Source organism: Suncus etruscus, chromosome 7 (assembly GCF_024139225.1).
Source record: "Suncus etruscus isolate mSunEtr1 chromosome 7, mSunEtr1.pri.cur, whole genome shotgun sequence".
In the NCBI taxonomy this organism is placed as follows: Eukaryota; Metazoa; Chordata; class Mammalia; order Eulipotyphla; family Soricidae; genus Suncus; species Suncus etruscus.
This window is the reverse complement of record NC_064854.1, coordinates 66,557,402-66,582,156: the sequence shown is the minus strand read 5'-3', so window position 1 is coordinate 66,582,156 and position 24,755 is coordinate 66,557,402. Positions and strand designations below refer to the sequence as shown.

Sequence of the window (24,755 nt, the reverse complement as noted above, 5' to 3'; positions counted from 1 at the left end):
GATTTTTCTTTAATTACAATTTATTGGCTTACAATCAAACATAGTAAGTTTTCCTTAGAAGAAATTGTTCATCAAAGATTCCTCAAAAGTAATATATAAATACATGTGTGAGACTGTATATATACTTTATTGGCACAAACAAATGCATAAATAAAAATACTTATTTTATGCAATTCAGGTATAGCTTAAGCCAGTGTGGGAATATTTCATGGTATGCATTTTAGGATTTTATTATTGGCCAATAATCATTACTTCTCTGGCAGGAGATGTGCAGTTCTGGACCTCGTCAGTATTCAAACTTTCTGAATACTGGCAGCCCAGCTCCCAGGACATTGAAATTGCGGCCTATGCTCTGCTCTCACACTTCCTGCACCATCAGGTTTCAGAGGGAATTCCAATTATGAGGTGGCTAAGCAGGCAGAGAAACAGCTTGGGAGGCTTTGCATCTACCCAGGTGAGATAATTGCTTTAAGTTCTTAAAATTGCATTTATATATATTTATAAATATAATAAATTATATAATAAAATGTACAAAATTATCTGGCAGTTAAAATATAGTAATTTCAGTTAATTTTAATTTTTTAAACAATTTATGTGAGTCATGTCTGCTATTTATATGGAATTGGTTAGTTTCCTATGTTTAGGGTTCTTCTTTCATCTGTGTTAAATGATGTAGAAGATATGGTAGGTGTACCTGATATAACAGATGTTTAGTTCTCTTCATAAAATATTTTTTCTGAGTCTCTTCAGACCCAGAAGTCTTTCAGGAAATTCAAACATGTCTAATGGTGATTCTACTTGCAAGGAAAATGGAAGAATGTATAGTGGGAGTCCTAAATATTTTAAAAATCTCTTTTTACAGAGTTTAATGTACTCTTACATGCACAAATGTTTTTATTTCCTCCACAGGACACTGTTGTGGCCTTGAAAGCCCTGTCTGAATTCGCAGCCCAAATGAACACAGATAGGACAAATATCGAAGTCAAAGTGTCAGGGCTGAGTTCGCCACGACCTGTCAAGTTTGAGATTGACACACAGAATCGCTTTGTCCTGCAGACAGCAGAGGTGTGGACAATAGGATGTTGATGTGCAATCCTGTGTGGTAGACTCTTGTGCTGGAATGCTGCTTTATTTCTATTCCCTTGACTTCAATGAGAATTTTGTTCCCAGAGTGCTTGCTAGAGAAAGACAGGAAGGAAGAGGCTCCTTCTTTTGAACTAAGAAAAGGAGAGCAGGGCCTGGAGTGGTGGCTCAAGTGGTAGGGTGTTTGCCTTGCACGTGCTAACCTAGGAAGGACTGTGGTTCGATCCCCCTGTTTCCATATGGTACCCCAAGCTAGGAGTGATTTCTGAGCGCATAGCCAGGAGTAACTCCTGAGAGTCATTGGGTGTGCCCCTTGCCCCGAAGAAAAAAAAAGAAATCCTGAATGGATTTGGAAAAAGTGAAAACATAGCATTGTTATAGTAAGATCTTTCTTTTTTTTTTCTTCTGTGCTGGGGATCAAACCCAGGGGCTCACATATGCAAGGCAAGTGCTCAACCATTGAGCTAATTCCTGCCTGCTTCCCTAACGCTGGATAAGGAATGGACACTTATTGAGCTACTGTAGTTTATAATCTCTGAGCCAAATTTCTTTCACATGTAAATACTGTATTTGCTTCTGAAACTTACTCTAAGATGTAATGTATTTCCACCATTCATGGCAGAACTGAGGCTAAGAATAGCATTTAAAAATTGAGCAAAAATTAGAGCCAAAATTGAACTCATGATTTCAAAGATCATGCCTTTTTCTAAACTGTAGGGCATGTCTTATTTTCTGAGGAGAATTAACTCACCAGTATTAGAATTATGACTTTGAACGGGAATAAAGGAATATGTTAGCTCTAATTTGACTTTCTTTGTTAGCCTTGGGGGAAGTTTAATGTATAGCTTCTAGACACATTGCAAGAGCTTAGCTATGGAAAATGAGCATAATGATTTCTTCTCTCTACCTTTATTTAGCTTGAATTGGTACAGCCAATTGAAGTCAATATTTCTGCTAATGGCTTTGGATTTGCTGTTTGTCAGGTATGTAATACAACTTCATTTCTGCTTACTTAAATACAAATAAAATTTATTAATGCCCCATAATTTACAAGTTATTCATAGTTGAGTTTTAGACATAATAGATTCCAGCACCAATCCAACCACTATTTTTTTTTCTTTCCTCTAGGGTTCTCAGGTTTATCCCACCCTCTCATTTCTCCCCAATCTCCTGACTGCCACCTTGACAATCATTTTTTTAAAGTTTGGTTGTTGAAATTTGGATCTCTTATTTTCCATGCTGTTGACACTGTGGTTTGGATATTTATCTAGGCCACATGTTCATGCCACTAATATTCTTTGGTCTCCATAGTCCCTGCTTTCTTTTTTCTTTAAACAACTTATTACAATCACATGATTGTGTTTGGGTTTTAGTCATGGAAAGAACACCTCCCATTCCCTCCTCATTGATTTTATTTTCTTCTCTGCCCTTCTCCATATACTCTGAGGGCCAAGAGTTATCTAGTCATAACCCTGTTCAAACATTGCATTTCTTCATTCAGTTATTATAAAAATTACATTTAAGTAAGATTACTCTCTGCTTGTCCTTCTTCTTTGGCATTCTTCATTTAACACAATATTTTCTAGTTACATTGATATTGCAGTAAATTGTATGATTTCATCTCTCCTTATAGCTACATAGTTTAAATATAACCTTTTATAATAATTCTTTGGCTCAGGGCATTGCTAACTCTTATATTATAGAGGATTTGTATTAAATTCTAAATGTTTTGTATATAAGTTAAGACAGAATTACTCTTTTACTAAAAAGTATTAGCAATATTTCTATTAGTGAATAGATGTGAAATATGTGGATCATAATCTATTTGATAGATATTTGAAAAATATTATTTTTGAATTGCTTCATATAAACTCCCATTGAGCACATGATGGGCATAAAATATGTTATATGTTTAATATATTATAAATTATAATGCTGGTAAAGATTTCTACTATGACAATAAATTAATACATATTTTGCTTACCAGTTCTTAGTATTTTAGCATAAAACCCATTATCTTGAAAATAGGACATGTGCTCCTTTAATGTAACATGTTGTACAATATAATATTATACTATTATATGATTAATGCTCTGGACTAGGAAGAAAATTTAAACAATCGATCTTTTATGATATATTATGACTAGAAAAAATAGAAATAGCATAAAAATACTGAATGAAATTGGTATTATACTATATGATAAGTGAAGGTGATGACTCTAAAATCATTTTACTGCCAGAAACTCAAAATACTATGTGATAATGCTAAAAATGATTATGTGCTTATCTATTAAAAAACACAACAGAGGGTTTAGAGAGGTATTACAGCAGGTACCTGACTCAGGCTCAATCCCTGGCATCCCATATGGTCTCCTGAGCACTGCCAAGAGTAATTCCTGAGTACAGAGACAGGAGTAACCCCTGAGCATTGCCAGGTGTGACCCAAAAAACTAAATCCTCCTCTCCCAAAGAAGCAAACTCCCCCCGCAAAGCTCACACACAACAGCCCAAAAATATTTACTAAAGGGATGAAAAAAATGTATGAAAGTTTGTTATATTAAAAAAGGTACTTAAAAAATTAGCCAGTTACAATTATTTTAGTCAAGAGAACAAGTCTAATAGTTAGGTCATATTTAGAAACATAAAGGAATTTTTTGTACATTTGTTTTGATTTTTGACTTGGGGCTACACCTGGAAAAGCTTAAGTGCTACTTGTAACTTGGTACTCTGAGGTTACCACTCTTTGGCAGTACTTAGGGGACCATGTGACAGCCAGGCCTGAACCTAGTACTCCTGTATACAAATCTGGCAATACAGATCTTTGAGTCACCTTCCAACCCCTCAAATAATTCTAAAATTATTTTATCTAAAGACAATAAGTATCTTTATAAGAATAAGTAAAAAATGATCACAGTTTTAAAAAATAGTAATTAAAAAAAGAGAAAAAAATTTCACAAAAATTCTTTTTCTTAGGGTTCTTTAAATGTAATCATTAAGTAGCTACATAGAATATTTTAAGCATAGTTGAAAAATTTATGTCTTTATTTAATCACCGTGAAATGACAAAGATTCTCATGATTGGATTTCAGGCATACAGTTTTTGAAATACCAATCCCTTCTCTAGTGTCCATCCCCTCCACGAATGCCCCTTCTTTCCTCTTTGCTTTCCATTTATCAATCTACCTCTAGAAGAGGTGCCTTTAAAATAAGTTTTCATAGTTGAAAATTTTAAATTACCAAATTTATTCTAGTTAAACAAAATATGAAATTTTTTTGAAGCCAAGTAATTTTTACTTGCAGTTTGAAGGACACTGGAGAAAATGTCCTTCTGCTCAGAATGTTCAGAGCATCTCAGACTGTTGAGGCTGTGTTGGTCTCAACATGCCAAAAACAAAAGTTAGAAACCTATAGGTACTTCTTGTGAATAGAAAAAATTGTAATAGAGTTGGTTGCTTAGTAATGGGTATCAATAAATATTTTAAAGTAGGTTTTTTTTTTTTTGGTAAGTTTTCTGGAAAAAGGAATACAATGAAAGCTTTCAGACACTTGTAGTAAATGTTTACTAAATATAGTAAACTTCTTTGTGGTTAAAGAAAATTAAGTTGATGGATAAAACAGGAAATTTAAAGTTCTTGTAGTTAACAGTTGTACTTTATGGTAAACCAAATATATGTTTCAGTTAGTTGCTGAAGATGAATATCTATTATGACCCAATGACAAATCTAGTACTAGTCCTTATGTATTTCCTGATGGCATTGGTATCTAGGGATGTCTGCCTGCTATTACAAAGAAGAATATGAAAACAAGAGACTGGTTTCTCTAGTATTATGAAAGCAGTCTTCAACTTTTTCAAGAATATTTGATGCTCATTGTAGTTGAAGAGAGTGGAAATTGTCCAGATGATACACAGAATGAGCAAGGGGGTGAAAGGGACTATAAGAGCATGAGTATATGGTAGTGTATGTAGTTGGAACTCTTGGTTTTGAAAGAAATAAGATGAATGCTTGGAGTATTTTAAAGCTATGTAAATCCACACAAGAGATTGGCTAATAAATACTTACATATGAGATGTATGTGTGTGTGACAGAGAGAAAAATAGAGAGTATGAGGGAGAGAGATAAAGCCATAGATTTAAATATAAATTACAGAAAAATAATATATAGCATTAGCAAGGTGTATGGAGCTTGGTACTAAAAAGTTGAAGAGGTGAAAAATAGAAATATATTGAATTATAATCTCTTATTTTTTGTTTTGAGACTGGACTAGAGAATTTTCAATGCATTCCAAAGATTCTGATATTCAGATGCCTTTGAGAGAAACTCTCAGTCCTAACTTTGCTCCCTGAGAACTCAGAACACTTTTTATGTTGAGTAAGATAAAAATCATTATTTAATTTATTATCTTTAAAAAAGTATGATCAAAAAGTTTCATTGGCAGTTGAGTAGATTTCTTTTTAAGGTTCTTAGATACTTTTGTTTTATCTTTTAGAGATTTTTAAAGGTTTCATAGTAAAATAAATTAATCAAGTTAGGCAACAGGTTCCTGAAATTAGTGAGTAAACTTAATAAAGTTGATGATAATAGGTTCATTTTCCCCTTCAATGGAATGCTTTAAATTCCTTTGGGATAAAACTATGAATATAATTATAGTTAATTTAAGAAATTAAATTTCTTAGTTTAAGAAATCTTTGTGTATAAACTTATAACAGAATTATCCATAATTACTTTGTTAGCTACTAAAATGTTTTTAATCTGAAGATAAAAAATCTAGTTAGGGTTATCCTGTAGAGAATCAATCATTGCCTAATATTTAAAATAAAATGATGGCAGTTTATTGCTAATTTATCATAGTGTTAATTTGTGATTTATTGTAGCTCAATATTATCTATAATGTGAAAGAGACAGAGTCTTCAAGAAGAAAAAGATCCACCCAAATGCAAGAAGCCTTTGATTTAGATGTTGCTGTTCATGAGAATGAACAGGATACCAATCACTTGAATCTGAATCTGTGCACAAGGTTGGTACTTAAAAATACATTTAAACATTTACTTTTATATATACTTACATAATTATTGCAATAGAAATTTAACGAAGTTTAATCTTTTTAGTTGCCATTATACTTCAGATTATAAATTAAACATGTTGTTCTTTAAGCATTTTAATGCATTTAATCATTAAATATATTTCTTTATTTTTGTTTTTTGGGCCACACCCAGTGATGCTCAGGGGTTACTCCTGGCTATGCACTCAGAAATCGCTCCTGGCTTGGGGGCACCCTATGGGATGCCAAGGATCGAACTCAAGGCAAACGCCCTACTGCTGTGTTATTGCTCTGGCCCCCATTACATTTTTAATTTTAAGCATCTTTAATGCACCTTAAGCATTTCTCAGTTACTAAAATTATTTATAAATTTTCCTTGTATTTATAATAGTTTAATATTATATTTCTAATAAATTCAGTTCTAATTTATAGGAACTTTAATCATAGCACTGCAAAATTGGTTACTTTTGTTATTTTATGAAGTATAATTGTTTTAAGGTACTTAACCTTTAGCATTCTGTTTTAAATAAAAATTTATAAGAATAGGTAATTTTAGTAAAGAAAGAAAAATTCAACTTAAATGTCCTCACCTAGTAGGGGTGGTAACTTTTTGAAATACTCTATAACCCGAGTCTTAAATTTTGTTTGTATCTAGAAGCTTTTAAGGATTTTGCTAAATCACACATACAAGGGTTTCCTTCAACTTCCTGAGTTGACAGAATTAAGGTTTACAATTATTTTAGTAGAGTTGTCTTCCTAAACTTTATGGTCAGTTGAATGTAAAGAAGAGAATAACAACTTGAGAAACTCATTGAGTCTAGAAATTGTAGTTTGTTCGTTCATTCATTGGTTGGTTGATTGGTTGGTTGGTCATTCATTCCTTTTCATTTAACTCTGAATGATTTGGGGTAAAACTGAGAATCATTACTTTTTTTCTCCTTTATTGAGCTATACCCAGCAATGCTCAGGGGTTATTCCTGGCTCTGTACTCAGGAATGCATACTCATGGTAGTGTTTGTGGTACCATATGGGATGTGAAGGATTAAACAAGCCAGCTGTGTGCAAAGCAAGCACCCTGTCACTGTTCTAGCCCAAAGCTAGGAAATATAAATTAACACCAAGAAATTTTTGTCTATGGTTTTTGAATGTTCTATATTATTCTGCTTGTACCTCATTGTGTTTTAAGTTCTGATACTGCCCTGAGTTTCTTCCAGGTCACCTCTGGGTATTCCTACACATGACCAACTTTATTAGCCACCTCCTTAACCAATCTCCTCCTCTACCTCTACCACCTATACTAACATTTGGTTATCTTGTTCATGATTTTGTTATAAAATGTCACATGCATGTCAGAGTGATAATATAGTGGATTAGGAGCTTGTCTTGCATGCAAACAATATGGGTTCAGTCCTTGGCACTATACATGTACCCTGAAGCTCTATCATGAATAATCTTTGAGCAGAGTCAGAAGTAAGCTTTGAACACTACTGGACATAGCTTCCCATCCCTGCAATAAGTAAAATGTCACATGCCCTCTTGCTCACCTTACTGAGATTTAAGGGCAGCAAAAGGGTATGTATTAGAATTTCTGCAGTGACTTTGTTGCAGAGAAAGTAGAACTCTTGGTTTTTACTAAGCTCTGTTCCAAAATAAATACATAAAATTTGATTATTGTTGAAAACAATGATTATTTTAATTGTGTTATTATTTATATAAATAAATTATGTGTTATTATTGAAACCTATGTTTTCACAAACATATATGCAATCATTGTACTAGGAACATTCACTATGCATCTTGTACTTAACAATGCCTCTGTAAAGTAAGTGCTATTTTTATTTGTTTTTTTAAATTAATTTAGTAATTCATTCACTCACTAAATATAAGACTAGTGTCTCTTACTTGCCAGGTAGAGTATCAGATATGTGAATATAATGGTGGCCATCCCTGCTACCTCCCAAAGACGCAGATCTTGGCTTCAAATAACTGTTTGGATGAGAAGCATAAAGTAATAAAAAAAATCCTTTAAAAAATTTTAAAACTTTGGGGGCCAGAGAGGTAAGGCCTTTCATGCAGAAGTATGGTGGTTCAAATCCCGGCATCCCATATGGTCCCCTGACAAAATTTTTGTGTGGCTAACTTACATATTATCTGCCTGGCTGATAGAAAGGCACGCCAATCAAAGCACCTTGATAGAGAACTGACAGTAATGGTGGTCAGACTAAGATTGGCAGCTTTCCTCGCTGGTGGTATTTGTTCGGCTACAAACACCTTTAGTGTCATGCAGTTACTCATTTTCAGTAGCACTTATTTTGGCTGATCATTCCACTGGCAGATGGTTTCTGTTGCTTGAGTTTGCAGAGCCAGCTTCAGTCAATAGTGGAGTTATATGAACTATATGGCTTTTCAATCAGTTTTATTAGAACTTTGCTTCTCTAAAAGCAAAAATTTCTAACATCCCTTCTTGTTTTTGTCATCTGAAAGTCCAGCAGGAACTCACTTGTCAATGCTCTGATCCTTTCAAATTAGGAACTAACTCATTTTCATAACTACTCTGGGCTCTCTTGGCTCCAAACAAAAAAAGTGGCCATATCTTCATTTTAGATAACTATTGATTTCAAAGCAGATAAAATGTTGTTGGTACCCAGACTTTTTTTATGCTTACTTTATATACTACAGGATCAGAGAATGATGCAGTATAATAACATTTTCCAAGGCTTGTAATTTTCTCAAGGTGGTCAGACACACACACACACACACACACACACACACACACACACACACACACACACACACACACACACTCACACACACACACACACAGAGTTACAAGTTTGTGGAAGAAAAAGAGAAGGACTCTCTCCACTATTTTTCTTTTTTAAAACTAGATGAAGCCAAAATTGCTAAAGACTTGGCTGTTCCTTCCTGCTGAGTGGTCAAGATTTTCCTTTTTCAGTTCTGAGTTGGAAACTTAAGTGCTGTCAACTTTGCAGAAAGTAGAAAGTGCAAATTGGTCTGGAAATACCACTAGGACACAGGATTGCCTGTTGAATGGTCTCTAGGTTAGAATTTTGACATTGCAGCATGTTGTACTACCAGATAAACGATGATTATTATTTTTTATCAAGTTGAAAGTTCTTAGAATTTCATACATATTTGAAGGGAATTACATTTTTATGTAGTGTTTATTTCATAAATCATAAATATTTGAAATAATTCTTAGCAGTTTTAGTTTCCATATAAAGGTCGTTTGGAAACAACTTTTGACTCTTTATGTTGTTTTTTGGTTATACCTGGCAGTTCTCAGAGGTTACTCCTGACTTTGCACTCAGGAATCACTCTTGGCAAGCTTGGGGGACTGACCATATGGGATTGAACCTGGGTAGAAAGAGTACGATGAAAACACCCTATGCTATGCTATCATTTTGGCCATGTTTTTGACTATTTTTAAAAGGTCTTAATGGTGTTCTTTTTTTCTTTCCTATTTGATGTAGGTTTTTGGGCCCAGCTAGGAGTGGCATGGCTCTCATGGAAGTTAACCTACTCAGTGGTTTTACTGTGCCATCAGATGCAATTCCTCTGAATGAAATAGTGAAGAAAGTAGAGCATGATTATGGAAAGATCAACTTATATTTAGATTCTGTAAGTAATAAAGCCCGTTTCATCAAACCTGATTTATCAAAGGTAGCCTTTGATAAAGCTATTGTTTATTGTATTTAAAACCAACCTTACCTTGTTCTTGCTTAATTTATTCTAGTTTTTTTGTATATCTGAATGATTTGTGTATGGCAAATTTTTTTTCAAAGTTACATCATTATTTTTTAATATATTTTTTATTTAAGTAACATGATCATATTTGGGTTACAGTCATAACCAGAACACCCCCCTTCACCAGTGTGCCCCCTCCCCCCTTCCCATCCCCTGCCTGTATTTGAGACAGGCATTCTACTACAATTATTTGTTTTTAAGTTCAGTAAGTTGTATTTTTTTTCCTTAAAGGATAAGAGTAAAAAAATATAGTAAAGGTGTGATAGTGGCAATCGCCGTTGTTTGCATAGGTCCAGAAAAATGGGGAAAATGGAAAAAAAATCCTTGACCTGATTACAAAAAGGCCTCACCCCAGAAGTTTATTGGCATAAGACAGACTCTGGGTTCCAGGCATACCAGTCTATCCAACTCCAGTCATTCTCAAGGTCCTGGTGAAACTTTTTCACACTTTAGCTATTGTTGGTATCAGATTCTTATATTTAAAGACTCTGGATTCTTTGCATTTCTTTCATCAATGTCAGGCTGATGTGGAGCATCCTCTAGTTTCAGCATACCATTAAATGCAGAGCGATCTGCCCTGCATGCAGACTGTTGCTGAGTCGTCTGGGTGTTGGGAGCACTCTTTGGAGTAAGTCAATGCCAAAGCAGTGGTAGGTTTTCCCTGGTAGAGGCTTGGATCCTGGTAATGTTAAAGACAATTGTGGTTGTTTCCATAGATGGTATCCATTGTTCAGGTGTGTGTGGGCGATGCCCATTCTTATGAGGCCTGAGCCAAATCATTATGCCAATGTTCAGGGTAAAAGGCCTAATTACATTACCAAATTTGTGTTCCCATCTCTATTAGATAAGAACTTGTTTGCATATGTATTATTTTCCCATTTTAATGTGCCTATGCAAAAGAGAAGTAATGCTACAAGATATTGTTGGTGCATCTGGGGGCTGACAAATAAAGTCCAACATTCCCCGTAACTTGGTACAAACATGAAATCTATACAGATATACTCTTCTACCAGTATTGCTTATAAAACAGATCTCAAAGGAGGAAAATCAAACAATCAAATAATAAATCCAGTGGGCAAAATTGTCACTATATGAGGATATTCAAAAAGAGTTATAGATGTTAAGGGAATACATCTGAGATATACAAAGGAGATACATGTGACCCTTTTATGTTTTAGAAATAGTCAAGAGGGAAGGGGGGTGTTTCCAAGACACTACTTTGGTCTGTGATTGGACAAGCGAAGAGAGCATGGAACTGTGTCCTCCCCTTGTTGCCTGCTGAAGCTTCTGACTCCCTGAGAGGCTTTTGCTTCCTAATTGCTGAAGTTGAAAGTTCAGCAGTCCCCTGTCAGGGAGTCAGAAGCTTCAGCAGGCAGTAAAACTATGTTTCCCTGTACAGTTTTTCAAATACTTTAATAAAGTTTTTTAATGAATCCCAAGTATGTTGATTCCTCCACTGAGAGTCAAGTGCTTAACTCATTGAGAATAATATTCTGAGAGCTTTATGCTTTCACAGCATGATTATGTAACTTTTATTTACCCTTTGCTCTTTGAAAATGTACTGATCCAAAATAAGGTGCATAAAATATTTGAATAAGGTGAATGAATTCAAAACTTCTATTTATTCTTTCTTTATAACATGTATATAAAATATACATATTTAATATATATAAGACATGTAAGACTCTGATAGAGCTTAAGAAGAAAAAAAATCCATCTAACCCACCCCAAAATGGGAAGAAGAGTATAGATACTTCTTCTGTGAAGAAATACAGATGTTCAAAAGGCACATGAAAAAATACTCTAAATTTTAGTCCTTAACTCTCTCACCCGCTTCAAACATCACTAACCCACATTACTCTTTTTAACTTCAGTATTGCACAATCCTAATCACAGACCAAAGCCGTGCATTGTGTGTAACATCCCTGAACTATTTCAAAAGACATAATATGGACACATATGTCTTTAGAATATTTTGTGTTTTTCCCTGACAACTATAAGTCTTACTAAATATTCTCTTTACAGTGATGATTCTAACCACTTTTTATCTTCTCTTTATGAGCTTTTCAACAAGGAATTTTGGTGAAAGTGTCCCCCCAGCTTAATCTTATGATTGAACCATGTCATGGAGATTATTGGAGTTGTTCTTATGTTCCCCATACGCACCAATAATGCCACGTGGCATTGCTCCTTTTTTTGCTAGGCACATTAAAATGAGAAAATACTATACATACAAATAAGATGCTATCTAATAGAGATTGGAATACACAAATCTTGTAGTGCAAGGGTCCTTACACCCTGAAACATTGACATAATGACCTGGCACAGGCCTCAGAAGAAAGGGCATTTTCCATTCACCCCCTGAACCAGAGAAGCCCATTCACGAAAACATCCAGGTTTGTCTATAACATCACCCGGAAGCAATCCTCTACCCACGGAAGACCCTACCACTGCTCAGACATCAACCTGCTCAAAAGAGACTTCCCTTAACACTGAGAAGACCTTAAGAACAACGACCTGTTTATAGGACAGGGCTTCCTGCATTGCCTTTAATGGTGAGGTGAAATACGAGAAGGCACTCCACTCCTGACTTCAATGTAGGATATGCAGATTTCAGGATCTTTAATACAGAAACATGATACCACACAAACAGAGACTGTGTGAAAAGTATGTTGGCACTACGGACAAGGTCTTGGATTGGATGATCTAACTTGCCTGGTGCCTAGAGTTGGTCTTGTGCCAGGAAACTTCAGGGATAGGGTCTTTTTGTATTTTAGGCCAAGGTTATTCCTTCCATGCCTCTCATATTTTGGTGGGGCCTATGCAAACAACAATTGCCACTCTAACACCATTTTTACTGTGCTCCTTTGACGCTAATCCTTAAAAAAAACCACTTAAAATTTGAGGTTAACTTAAGGGTAATATGCTATGTACATGGAAATGTAAAAAAATACTATGCCTTTAATGTTTAAGGAGTTACGTAAGTTTTATGGCCTTTGTGTGCTGTTAAGAAATAATATAATGTGTTACAATCCTGGGGACTTGAAGGATAATGTAATTGTACATGGATTCTATTTTATTTATCTTAATGTTCTTTGGCTGAAAGTTCAAAGTTAAGATATCAGCAAGAGGACTTCTTCTGAGAATATGTTTATGGGTGATTGACCTTTCCACTGTAACTACCTTGTCCTCTTTCTTTGCATCTTGTTCTCATAATTAAAAATTAAAAAATTTAAAAACATACTCTTAATAATTAATCATCAAGGAGATGCAAAGAAAGTAACAAACAAGATATATCTCACAACAACAGAGTGGCACACGTCAAAAAGAACAAGAACAACCAGTGCTGGCACAGATGTGGGGAGAAAGGGACTCTCACTTAATGATGGTGAAATGTCAACAGGCAGCTATTTTAGAAAACAATATGAATATTCCTCAACAATTAGCTTCCATATGAAGTTGATCTTCCATATGGTCCAGCAATACTATTCTTAGGATTATACCCTAGTAGATCCCCCCCAATAAATTTAGAAAAGTTATCTCTAGTCATATATTTATTATAGTAGTATTCACAATAGCCAGAATCTGGAAATAACTCAAGTGCTCAGAACAGAAGAGTAGATTAAAAAAATAGTGGGACATCTACATAATAGAATATTATACAGCTGTTAGAAAAATGTAGTCATGAAATTTGCTTATACCTGGGTGAGGATAGTAGGACCCATGCTATTTTTTATACACTCAGATTTTCAGTTTCCCTTTTTAATAAACTGAAAGTAAGAGCAATTCTGTTTTGTAAGGATTTAAAGTGATGATTATTGATAAAAAAGGCTTACCACAATACTGATACATAGAATGTTCATTTTTGTTTCATAATATTTCTTTTTTTAAGAAAAAGTAAAACATTGTTTTTTATTATGGTATATATTGTCTGTTCCCTTTAAGAAGATTTTTTTTTAGGTAAATGAAACGCAGATAGTTTTGTGTTGATATTCCCTGCAGTGAGAAACTTTAAAAGTTTCGAATACACAAGATGCTTCTGTGTCCATAGTAGATTACTACGAACCAAGTAAGGTGAATTTTGAAGCTTTTAATCCTCTAAAATTTGGATCAGGCATTCTTTACTCTCTTCACATTTGTTCAAAGTGGATACTTCTTAGATTGAATAGTTTTAAACTGATGAGGAACGACTTTTGGCATGCAGGGAAAGTTTCATTTATTTATTCATTTATTTAGTCTTTAGACATATTTTTATTTAGGCTCAGTAATTTATGATGTTTTTAAAATTATTTTATTTAACCAACTTTTTACATATATAATTGTGTTTGGGTTTCAGTCATGTAAAGAACACCACCCATCACCAGTGCAACATTCCCATCAACATTGTCCCAAATTTTCCTCCTCCCCACCCAACCCCTGCCTGTACTCTAGACAGGCTTTGTATTTCCCTCGTACATTCTCATTATTAGGCTAATTGAAAACGTAGTTATTTCTCTACCTAAACTCATCCCTGTTTGTGGTGAGCTTCATGAGGTGAGCTGTAACTTCCAGCTCTTTTCTCTTTTGTGTCTGAAAGTTATTATTGCAAGAATGTCTTTCAATTTTCTTAAAACCCATAGATGAGTGAGACCATTCTGCGTCTTTCTCTCTCTCTGACTTATTTCACTCAGCATAATAGATTCCATGTACATCCATGTATAAGAAAATTTTATGACTTCATCTTTCCTGACAGCTGCATAATATTCCATTGTGTATATGTACCACAGTTTCTTTAGCCAATCATCTGTGAAGGGTCATCTTGGCTGTTTCCAGAGTTCTTGCTATGGTAAATAGTGCTGCAATGAGTGTAGGTGTAAGGAAGGGATTTTTTGTATTGTATTTTTGTATTTCCTAGGGTATATCCCTAGGAGTGGGTATAGCTGGGCTCATATGGGAGCTTGATTTCCTGTTTTTGGAGGAATCTCCATATTGGCTTTTCATAAAGATTGAACTAGACGGCATTCCCACCAGCAGTGGATAAGAGTTCCTTTCTCTCCACATCCCCGCCAAACTGCTTGTTTCTCATTCTTTGTGATGTGTGTCAATCTATGGGGTGTGAGGTGGTACCTCATAGTTGTTTTGATTTGCATCTCCCTGATGATTAGTGATGTGGAGCATTTTTTAATGTATCTTTTGGCCATTTGTATTTCTTTATGATTGCTTTAGCTATTTGAGGTGTTTATTGTTCCAAATGAATTTCAAAAGTGCCTGATCCACTTCTTTGAAGAATGTCATGGGTATCTTTAGAGGGACCGCATTAAATCTGTACAATGCTTTGGGGAGTATTGCCATTTTAATGATGTTAATCCTGGCAATCCATAAGCAGGGTATGTGCTTCCATTTCCATGTGTCCTCTCTTATTTCTTGGAGCAGAGTTTTATATTTTTCTTTGTACAGGTCCTTCCCATTTTTAGTCAAGTTGATTCCAAGATATTTGAGTTTGTGTGGCACTACTGTGAATGGGGTTGTTTTCTTAATGTCCATTTCTTCCTTATTACTACTGGTGTATAGAAAGGCTGTTGATTTTTGTGTATTAATTTTGTAGCCTGCCACCTTACGATATGAGTCTATTGTTTCTAGAAGCTTTTCCATAGAGACTTTAGGATTTTCTAAGTAGAGTATCATGCAAACAGTGAGAGCTTGACTTCGTACTTTTTTATCTGGATTCCCTTGATATCTTTTTCTTGCCTAATCGTGATAGCGAGTACTTCCAGTGCTATGTTGAATAGGAGTGGTGAGAGAGGACAGCCTTGTCTTGTGCCAGAATTTAGAGGAAAGGCTTTCAGTTTTTTTCCATTGAGGACAATATTTTCCTCTGGCTTGTGGTAGATGGCCTTAACTATATTGAGAAAGGTTCCTTCCATTCCCATCTTGCTGAGAGTTTTGATCAAGAATGGGTGTTGGACCTTATCAAATGCTTTCTCTGCATCTATTGATATAATCATGTGGTTTTTATTTTTCTTGTTGTTGATGTTGTGTATTACGTTGATAAATTTACGGATGTAAGTAGCATCTCTGTCTGGTTTAGGTATCAAGGTGATGTTGGCTTCATAATAGCTATTTGGAAGTTTTCCTGTTTTTTTGATTTCATGGAAGAGTCTTTCCAGAATTGGTAGTAGTTCCTCTTGAAAGGTTTGAAAGAATTCATTAGTAAATCCATCTAGACCTGGGCTTTTGTTTTTGGGCAGACATTTGATTTCTGTCTTAATTTCCTCAATAGTGATCGGTGTGTTTAGATATGCTACATCGTCTTCATTCAACCGTGGAAGATTATAAGATTTCAAGAATTTATCCATTTCTTCCAGGTTTTCATTTTTAGTGGCATAGAGTTTCTCAAAGTAGTTTCTGATTACCCTTTGAATCTCTGTCATATCAGTAGTGATCTCTCCTTTTTCATTCCTGATACGAGTTATCAAGTTTTTCTTTCTTTCTTTGTTAGTTTTGCCAGTGGTCTATCAATCTTGTTTATTTTTTCAAAGAACCACAGCTCAGAAGAGAGGCAGATAGGGGTGCTGGCATCTGAGATCCAGCAGAGTTCAGTGGCTCCTGCCTTTCTGGGCGGGTGGAGTCACCTCCACTGAAGGCTCACAGGAAGGTGGGCCCTCAGCAGATGAGCCACACACAGGATGAAATCAGGCCGAAAATGCAGCACAGCACAGAAGAAAGGCAGATAGGGGTGCTGGCATCTGAGATCCAGCAGAGTTCAGTGGCTCCTCCCTTTCTGGGCATGTGGAGTCACCTCCAAAGAAGGCTCACGGGAAGGTGGGCCGTCTCCATGGAAGGCTCACAAGAAGGCGGGCCTTCTCCATAGAAGACTCACGGGAAGGTGGACCATCTGCAGATGAGCCACACACAGGATGAAATCAGGCCGAAAATGCAGCACAGCACAGAAGAGAGGCAGGTAGGGGTGCTGGCATCTGAGATCCAGCAGAGTTCAGTCGGGGTTGTTTTCTTAATGTCCATTTCTTCCTTATTATTATTGGTGTATAGAAAGGCCATTGATTTTTGTGTGTTAATTTTGTAGCCTGCCACCTTGCTATATGAGTCTATTGCTTCCAGAAGCTTTCTCGTAGAGACTTTAGGGTTTTCTACGTAGAGTATCATATCATCTGCAAATAGCGAGAGCTTGACTTCTTCCTTTCCTATCTGGATTCCCTTGACATCATTTTGTTGCCTAATCACTATAGCAAGTACTTCCAGTGCTATGTTGAATAGGAGTGGTGAGAGAGGACAGCCTTGTCTTGTGCCAGAATTTAGAGGAAAGGCTTTCAGTTTTTCTCCATTGAGGACAATATTTGCCTCTGGCTTGTTAGATGGCCTTAACTATATTGAGAAAGGTTCCTTCCATTCTCATCTTGCTGAGAGTTTTGATCAAGAATGGGTGTTGGACCTTATCAAATGCTTTCTCTGAGTCTATTGATATAATCATGTGATTTTATTTTCCTTGTTGATGTTGTGTATTATGTTGATAGATTTACGGATGTTAAAGCATCCTTGCATTACTGGGATAAAACCTACTTGATCGTCGTGGATGATCTTCTTAATGAGGCATTGAATCCTATTTGCCAGGATTTTGTTGAGGATCTTTGCATCTGCATTCATCAGCGATATTGGTCCGTAATTTTCTTTTCTCGTAGCATCCCTGTTTGGTTTATGTATCAAGGTGATGTTGGCTTCATATAAGCTATTTGGAAGTGTTCCTGTTTTTTTGATTTTATGAAAGAGTCTTGCCAGGATTGGTAGAATTTCCTCTTGAAAGGTTTGAAAGAATTCATTAGTAAATCCATCTGGACCTGGACTTTTGGTTTTGGGCAGACATTTGATTACTGTCTTAATGTCCTAAATAGTGATGGGTGTGTTTACATATGCCACATCCTCTTTATTCAACCGTGGAAGATTATAAAAGTCCAAGAATTTATCCATTTCTTCCAGGTTTTCATTTTTAGTGGCATAGAGTTTCTCAAAGTAGTTTCTGATTACCCTTTGATATCTACAATATCAGTGGTGATCTTTCCTTTTTCATTCCTAATATGAGTTATCAAGTCTCTCTCTCTCTCTCTCTCTCTCTCTCTCTCAGTTTTGCCAGTGGTCTATCAATATTGTTTATTTTTTCAAAGAACCAACTTCTACTTTCATTGATCTTTTGGATTTTTTTTTTTTTGGGTTTCCACTTCATTGATTTCTGCTCTCAGCTTTGTTATTTCCTTCTGTCTCCCTATTTTTGGGTCCTTTTGTTGAGTACTTTCTAATTCTATAAGCTGCATCATTAAGCTGTTCAGGTATGCCCCTTCTTCTTTCCTGATGTGTGCTTGCAAAGCTATAAATTTTCCTCTCAGTACCACTTTTGCTGCGTCCCATAGGTTCTGATACTTTGTCTCTCCATTGTCATTTGTTTCTAGGAAAGTTTTGATTTCCTCTTTGATTTCATCTCGGACCCACTGGTTATTCAGTATTAGGCTGTTTAACTTCCAGGTATTAAAGTTTATCTTTTGTGTCCCTTTGTAGTTCACATATAATTTCAGAGCCTTGTGGTCAGCGAAGGTAGCCTGCAAAATTTTTATCCTCTTCATATTATGCAGGTATGTTTTATGTGCTAGCATGTAGTCTATTCTGGAGAATGTCCATGTATAATCGAGAAGAATGTGTATTCAGGCTTCTGGGGGTGGAGTGTCCTGCATATATCTACTAGGCCTCTTTCTTCTATTTCTCTGTTCAGGTCTAGTATATTATTGTTGCGTTTCAGTCTGGTTGACCTGTCAAGTCTTGACAATGCTGTGTTGAGATCTCCCAAAATTATTGTGTTGTTATGATATTATTATTTTTCAGATTTGTCAACAATTTTATTAAATATTTTGCTGGCCCCTCATTTGGTGCATATATGTTTAGGAGAGTGATTTCTTCCTGCTGTATGTATCCCTTGATTAAAACAAAATGTCCATCTTTGTCCCTTACAACTTTCCTAAGTATAAAGTTTGCATCATCTGATATTAGTATGGCCACTCCAGCTTTTTTATGGGTGTTGTTTGCTTGGATGCTTTTCCTCCAGCCTTTTATTTTGAGTCTATGTTTGTTCTGACTATTCAGGTGTGTTTCTCGTAGGTAGCAGAAGGTTGGATTGAGGTTTTTGATCCATTTAGCCACTCTGTGTCTCTTAACTGGTGCATTTAGTCCATTGACGTTGAGAGAAAGAATTGTCCTGGGAGTTAGTGCCATCTTTATATCGAAGTTTGGTACATCTGTTGGTCAGTCTTTTCTTAAAGCATGGCATTCAGTTTTTCTTTTAAGAATGGTTTTGAGTCTGTAAAGTTTCTGAGCAGTTTTTTGTCTGTGAAACCATGTATTGTTCCTTCAAACCTGAAAGTGAGTTTTCCTGGGTGCAGTATTCTAGGTGAAGCATTTATTTCATTGAGTTTTGTCACTATGTCCCACCACTGCCTTCTGGCCTTGAGTGTTTCTGGTGACAGGTCTGCAAGTAAATCTCAAGAATGTTCCCTTGAATGTAATTTCTTTTTTCGATCTTGCTGCATTCAGAATTCTGTCTCTATATGTGGGATTCGTCATTGTGACTAAGATGTGTCTTGGGGTGTTTTTACTGGGGTCTCTTTTAGTTGGTACTCTGAGGCCATGCAGGATTTGATCACATGTATTCATTAGCTCTGGTAGTTTCTCTTTAATGATGTTCTTGACCATTGATTCTTCCTGGAGATTTTCTTCCTGGGTCTCTGGGACTCCAATGATTCTTAAGTTGTTTCTGTTGAGCTTATCATAGACTTCTATTTTCATCTGTTCCCATTCTTTGTGTAATTTTTCCATTGTTTGATCATTTGCTTTAAGGCATTTTTCCAATTTCTTCTGCTGTATGGAATTGTTATTCATCTCATCTTCCAGTGTACTACTTATATCCTCAGTTGCTGTTAACCCGTGGGAAAGCTCAACCATGTTTTTCTTCAATTCATCTACTGAGTTTTTCAGACCTGTTATTTCAGTTTGGAGTTTTCTGATTTCTATCTTCATATTTTCTTGATTCTTATTATTGTTCTCTTCTATACTTTGTTTGAGTTCTTTGAACATCTTCCATATTGCGACTCTAAACTCTGTATCTGAGAGACTGACTAGTTGGTTGGTCATGTTGAAGTCATCAGAGTTCCATTGTCATTCTCTGTCTGGTGCTGGCCTGCGTTGTTTCCCCATTGTCACACTTGTATTGTGGGTTTTTCTACGTGTTGTGGTTGTATTCATTGGCTAAATGATGTGCACGGCTGGGAAGCGAAGCGGAGCGGCCGTGCTCCTCTGGCTCCACCCTTTCTGGGCTTGTAAACTCACCTCCAGTGAAGGCTCCAGGGAAGGTGAGCCGTCCACAGATGAGCCACACACAGGATGAAATCAGGCTGAAAATTGAGCACTGCACAGAAGACAGGCAGATAGAGGTGCTGGCATTTGAGTTCCAGCAGAGTTCAGCAGCTTCCCCTTTCTGGGCGTGTAAGCTCACCTCCAGGGAAGGCTCCAGCGACAGCGAGCCGTCTGCAGATGAGCCACACACAGGATGAAATCAGGCCAAAAATGGAGCACAGCACAGAAGACAGGCAGATATGGGTGCTGGCTCCTGAGTTCCAGCAGAGTTCAAAGGCTTCCCCTTTCTGGGCTTGTAAACTCACCTCCAGGGAAGGATTTTATGATGTTTTTAATAGAGTTCCAGGACAATGTTTTAACTTCAAAAGCAGCCCCTATTGTCAGCATCCCCAAAGATTGCCTGCTTTTCCCTCCCACTCTCACCTACTTCCTTAGGAAATTCATTAAAAAATTTAATATTAGGGAGTCAGAGAGATAGTATAGTGGATAGGGGTTCTTTAGCTGCACACAACCATACCAGTTTTAGTCCCTGGAAGCCTATCTGATCCCCCCCAAAGTGATCCTTGAGCACAAAGTGAGGAGAAAGCCTTAAGCATTTCTCGTATGGCCTCAAAAAAATAAAAATAAATGGGCTTTAGTTATTATAGTTCAATTCACACATTTACAATAGTGTTGGCTCTTATACTGATGTATATAGTTACCTCACCTCTAGCATCAAATTGTCCAATCACTTTCAATTTAAATGAAGATAATTGCTAATTTTTAGGGCTCACATGATAGCATTTAGCATGCAAGAGTAGAAAGTGATGTTTCTGCTTATAACATTTAGGTGTTTACTTGTATTAAAATGTATAACATTTGTAGAGAAAATGTCAAAATGACAGAAAAATGTTTAGTTATGTTGCATTTCCAAACTTTGATTATAGTCCCAGCATGCATCTCATCAGCTCCCTGCTTTAAAATGATAGTTCTCCAGAAAAGAACAAGAACAGCACTGTGAGGGGTTTATATGAACAGCATTAATGGGTTTACTGTTTCTTTATTGAAGGAGTCTGTTGTGATAAAATTTTCATTGTTTAATAGATTTTGTTTGGTATATCAAGAAAATACAGTGTGGAAAAATTAGCTTAAATTTTACTGGTAACTTCTTATTTATAAAAGATAAGAAATTTTAGTATAGATATGATTTGGAGATCATCTAAATTTATTAGGACCAATTTTCATTCTGTCACAGAGTGATACTTTGCAAGTGTGTCCTCTCCAGGTTGAGGGCTATAATTGTAATGAATCTTAGACTTGTCCACATATCTAGGAATCACAATAACAGGATGCTGGAGAGTCATTTTTATGTGATAAGTAATTACAAACATAGGGACAGTGGTAGAGGGTCTTAGAGCACTTTAATGGTCCTGGGGTACATCATTGTAATAAAAATTAACACTACTATAAAAAAAACCCTCAGAATTAACCTTCCCACATTGTTGGCAGTGCTTGGGAGGACATTCATGTACAATTAAAGTATTGGAAACAATTCTCTCTTGAGTTAAGAAACCATTTCTTCTCTTTTTCTCCTGAAATTGGGAATAGCATCTCCTCAGATTCTTGTGGGACATTTTATGGAAAAACTGGTGTACCACCTTTTTATCTAGGGGAAAGAGAGATATGCTGTGGAGCCTCACAGACAGTAGCTAGTTATCTAACATCGTTACTTAACTTAGTTGCAAAATTTTCCATTTTATGGTTTGAGGTCTGTAGAAGACATTTTAAACATTTAGGAAACAAGAGTCAGTGCATGGCTTATGCTTTTATTTTTGTGAAAAACAACTTTATTATAAAAGGGGAACATTTAAAAAAACAAGATGTGGGGCTAGAATGATAGTATAGTGGGCAGGGTACTTAATTTATAAACAACTGATACTCCTGAGCCTGCCAGAAGTGATGCAGAGCCAGGAGTAACCCTTAAGTACAGCCAGGTGTGACCCTAAACCAAAAAAAACCCTAAAATGAAAAGACTAATCCAAGATGGAGTGGTTTGAATAATAAAAAATGTTCCAATACATCTTGTATTCCTTAAAATGAAGAAATATTTTATATTATTAAGATAAAAATTATGAAATGTGAAAATAGGATCTTAAAGCAGGTACAAATAAAAATCATTTATATTTTATACTAACTCAAGTTGAAAGTTATTTTTGTTTTAGTTTTAGTTTTTGGGCCAGACCCAGGTTGACAGCTTGCAATGCAAGTGCACTACTCACTGAACTATTATTCAGGCCCTCATGTTGAAAGTTTTTCTTAATAGATTCTGTGCTCAACATTTTGAAGTAGTAAAACAAGGTGTTGCATAGCATATTTCTCTTCATTTTTAATGTTTTTATATAAGAAGGCTGATGTCTAATAGAACTCAAGTACAGGAGATAGTACAAAGATTAAAACACTTGCTTTGCATTCAGCCACTGGGGTTTGATCCTAGCACCGCCCTTTGGCACTAAGCCAGGAGTAAACCCTGAGCATAGCTGAGTGTGGCCTCAAAACAACCAGATGCAAGACTACTATGTAGTAGGATAGGTACATAGGAGACCACATATTCTAGCAGCCCTGGGGGTGAGGGAAGAGGATACGGGAGATAGGACAAAAACGGAGGTGTAGGGAGGACAATTTGGTGATGGGAATCCCCCCAGATGTTATGTAAATATTTAACTAAAATATTATTGTCAACAACATGTAAACCACTATGATCAAAATAAAAATTATATTAAAAAAAGTTTAATTAGTTCAATCCCGGGAAACCCCAGGTGGTTCCCCAAGCTAGGAGTGATTTCTGAGCGCAAAGTCAGGAGTAACCCTTGAGCATCACCAGGTGTGGCCCAAAAATCAAAAAAAAAAAAAAAAGAAAAAGAAAAGAAATTTCCCTATAAGACATTTCTTTTTTTTGGGCCACACCCGGTGACGCTCAGGGATAAGACATTTCTAAGAACTTCTTTTACACCAAGAATCTAAGTGGTTAGAGTATTTAACCCTATATATCCTTTGTTATTGGAGTAAAGATCCAGAAACCTAAAAAAAAAGTTTAATTACCTGAATGCAGAAATGTCCTACTAAACAGTCTCCTGTGGAGGTTGAAGAATGCTTCTATTTTAGCAGGAAGAAAGTTGTTTGTGATTGTGACTCAATACATTCATGTTGGTCCACTGCAGTGCATTTAAGCAGGGTTTTTCTCTTTTGGATTTGGTTAGCCATTTAGAAATTCTCCCTCTTGAAGAATTTCATTTGCTTCTTATAAAGGACAATAAAATTAGACCAATAATGGAAAATGTGGAAAAATGCATTTAAATGGCTCTTAAGTATTGGCAAAGTGAATGTTTCTAAATAAAGACATGGAAACTGATGCCTAGTATCTCTTTGAACAGGGAGACAAGCAGTGAGAAGTTACAACTCCAAAGCACAGCTGTCCTTCTGCAACTTTTGTGGAGACTCTCCTGGCTGCCTTCCCTGCGAGAACAGAGCTTCATTTGCTCTCCCTCCCTCCTTGGTCCTTTTGGTTCTCTGTTTCACACTTCTGTTCTCTTTGCAGCATTGGCTGTGATGGATTTTTTAAGAAAAAACATCTCATTTTTATAATCAGATATTGCATCTAATTTAAGAGGTCACTTTTTTTTTCTGGGCTAGGGGTTGTTTGGTGGGAGTGAAGAGAGAGTGCACCTTATGTTTTAGTCTGTCTAGACTCTGTGTAGGACAGAATTAAACATAATGAATGACAGAATGACATAGAATGAATGACAGTCATCTATCCCCCCCTTAAGTCTTTAGGATTTTTTTTTTGGAAAATGCTAGCTTTTTTTATTTTAGATTATTCTCTTTGATTGCTGGAAAAAATGAACTTAATTTCCTAAACATTTTGCACTAGTGTGGTACTCAAGATGAATTTCCAAATAGAAAACAACTAGAAGAAAGAGCTCATTCCCTTCTTTTTTCATATATACCATCACCCCACAGTTCATAGCACCTTAACAGTACAGTTAATATTTTTATTAAATATGTTTTTATTTCTATGATAAATACAATAAAAATGAAAATGGCGCTAATTTTTATTTTTAATTAGAGAGGTCTTGTCACCTGGTGTAGTGCAGGACATTGAACTCAGGGTCTTTAACATGCAAAGCATGTGCTCTGCTACTTGTGAGCTGCACCCCCAATCCAATATAGTGTCTAGGAAAGAGGTTGGGGTTTGATATAGATGAAAGATTTGTCAAATCCCAAGTATTCTAGAACTCTGTCTAGGATTATAGAACATTTTCTAGGGAATGGAGTTTGAGCATCAGACTCTCATCTGCCTGGTGACACCTAATGCTCTCCTCAAAGATGATTGAACTTTGAGCAAACTGAGTCATTCAGCATCTGTATCCAGAAGACTGCTTTTCATGTATCTGGTGAAAATTTTAAAGAAAAATTTCTTTCCCTCTTTCTTTTTTTTT

The 24,755-nt window shown here is 36.0% G+C and overlaps 1 protein-coding gene across 1 annotated transcript in view; it reads left to right on the top strand.

Moving 5' to 3' along the window:
* The window catches only part of CD109 (CD109 molecule), a 197,275-nt gene extending 173,259 nt beyond the window's left edge, over positions 1-24,016 (top strand). The window contains 7 exon segments of the mRNA XM_049776808.1: positions 264-454; positions 910-1,065; positions 2,001-2,066; positions 5,957-6,099; positions 9,618-9,765; positions 13,852-13,960; positions 23,691-24,016. Of these exon segments, the coding sequence (XP_049632765.1) occupies positions 264-454; positions 910-1,065; positions 2,001-2,066; positions 5,957-6,099; positions 9,618-9,765; positions 13,852-13,960; positions 23,691-23,866 (989 nt within the window). The 3' untranslated portion in view covers positions 23,867-24,016.
* The last annotated feature ends 739 nt before the right edge of the window (positions 24,017-24,755 follow it).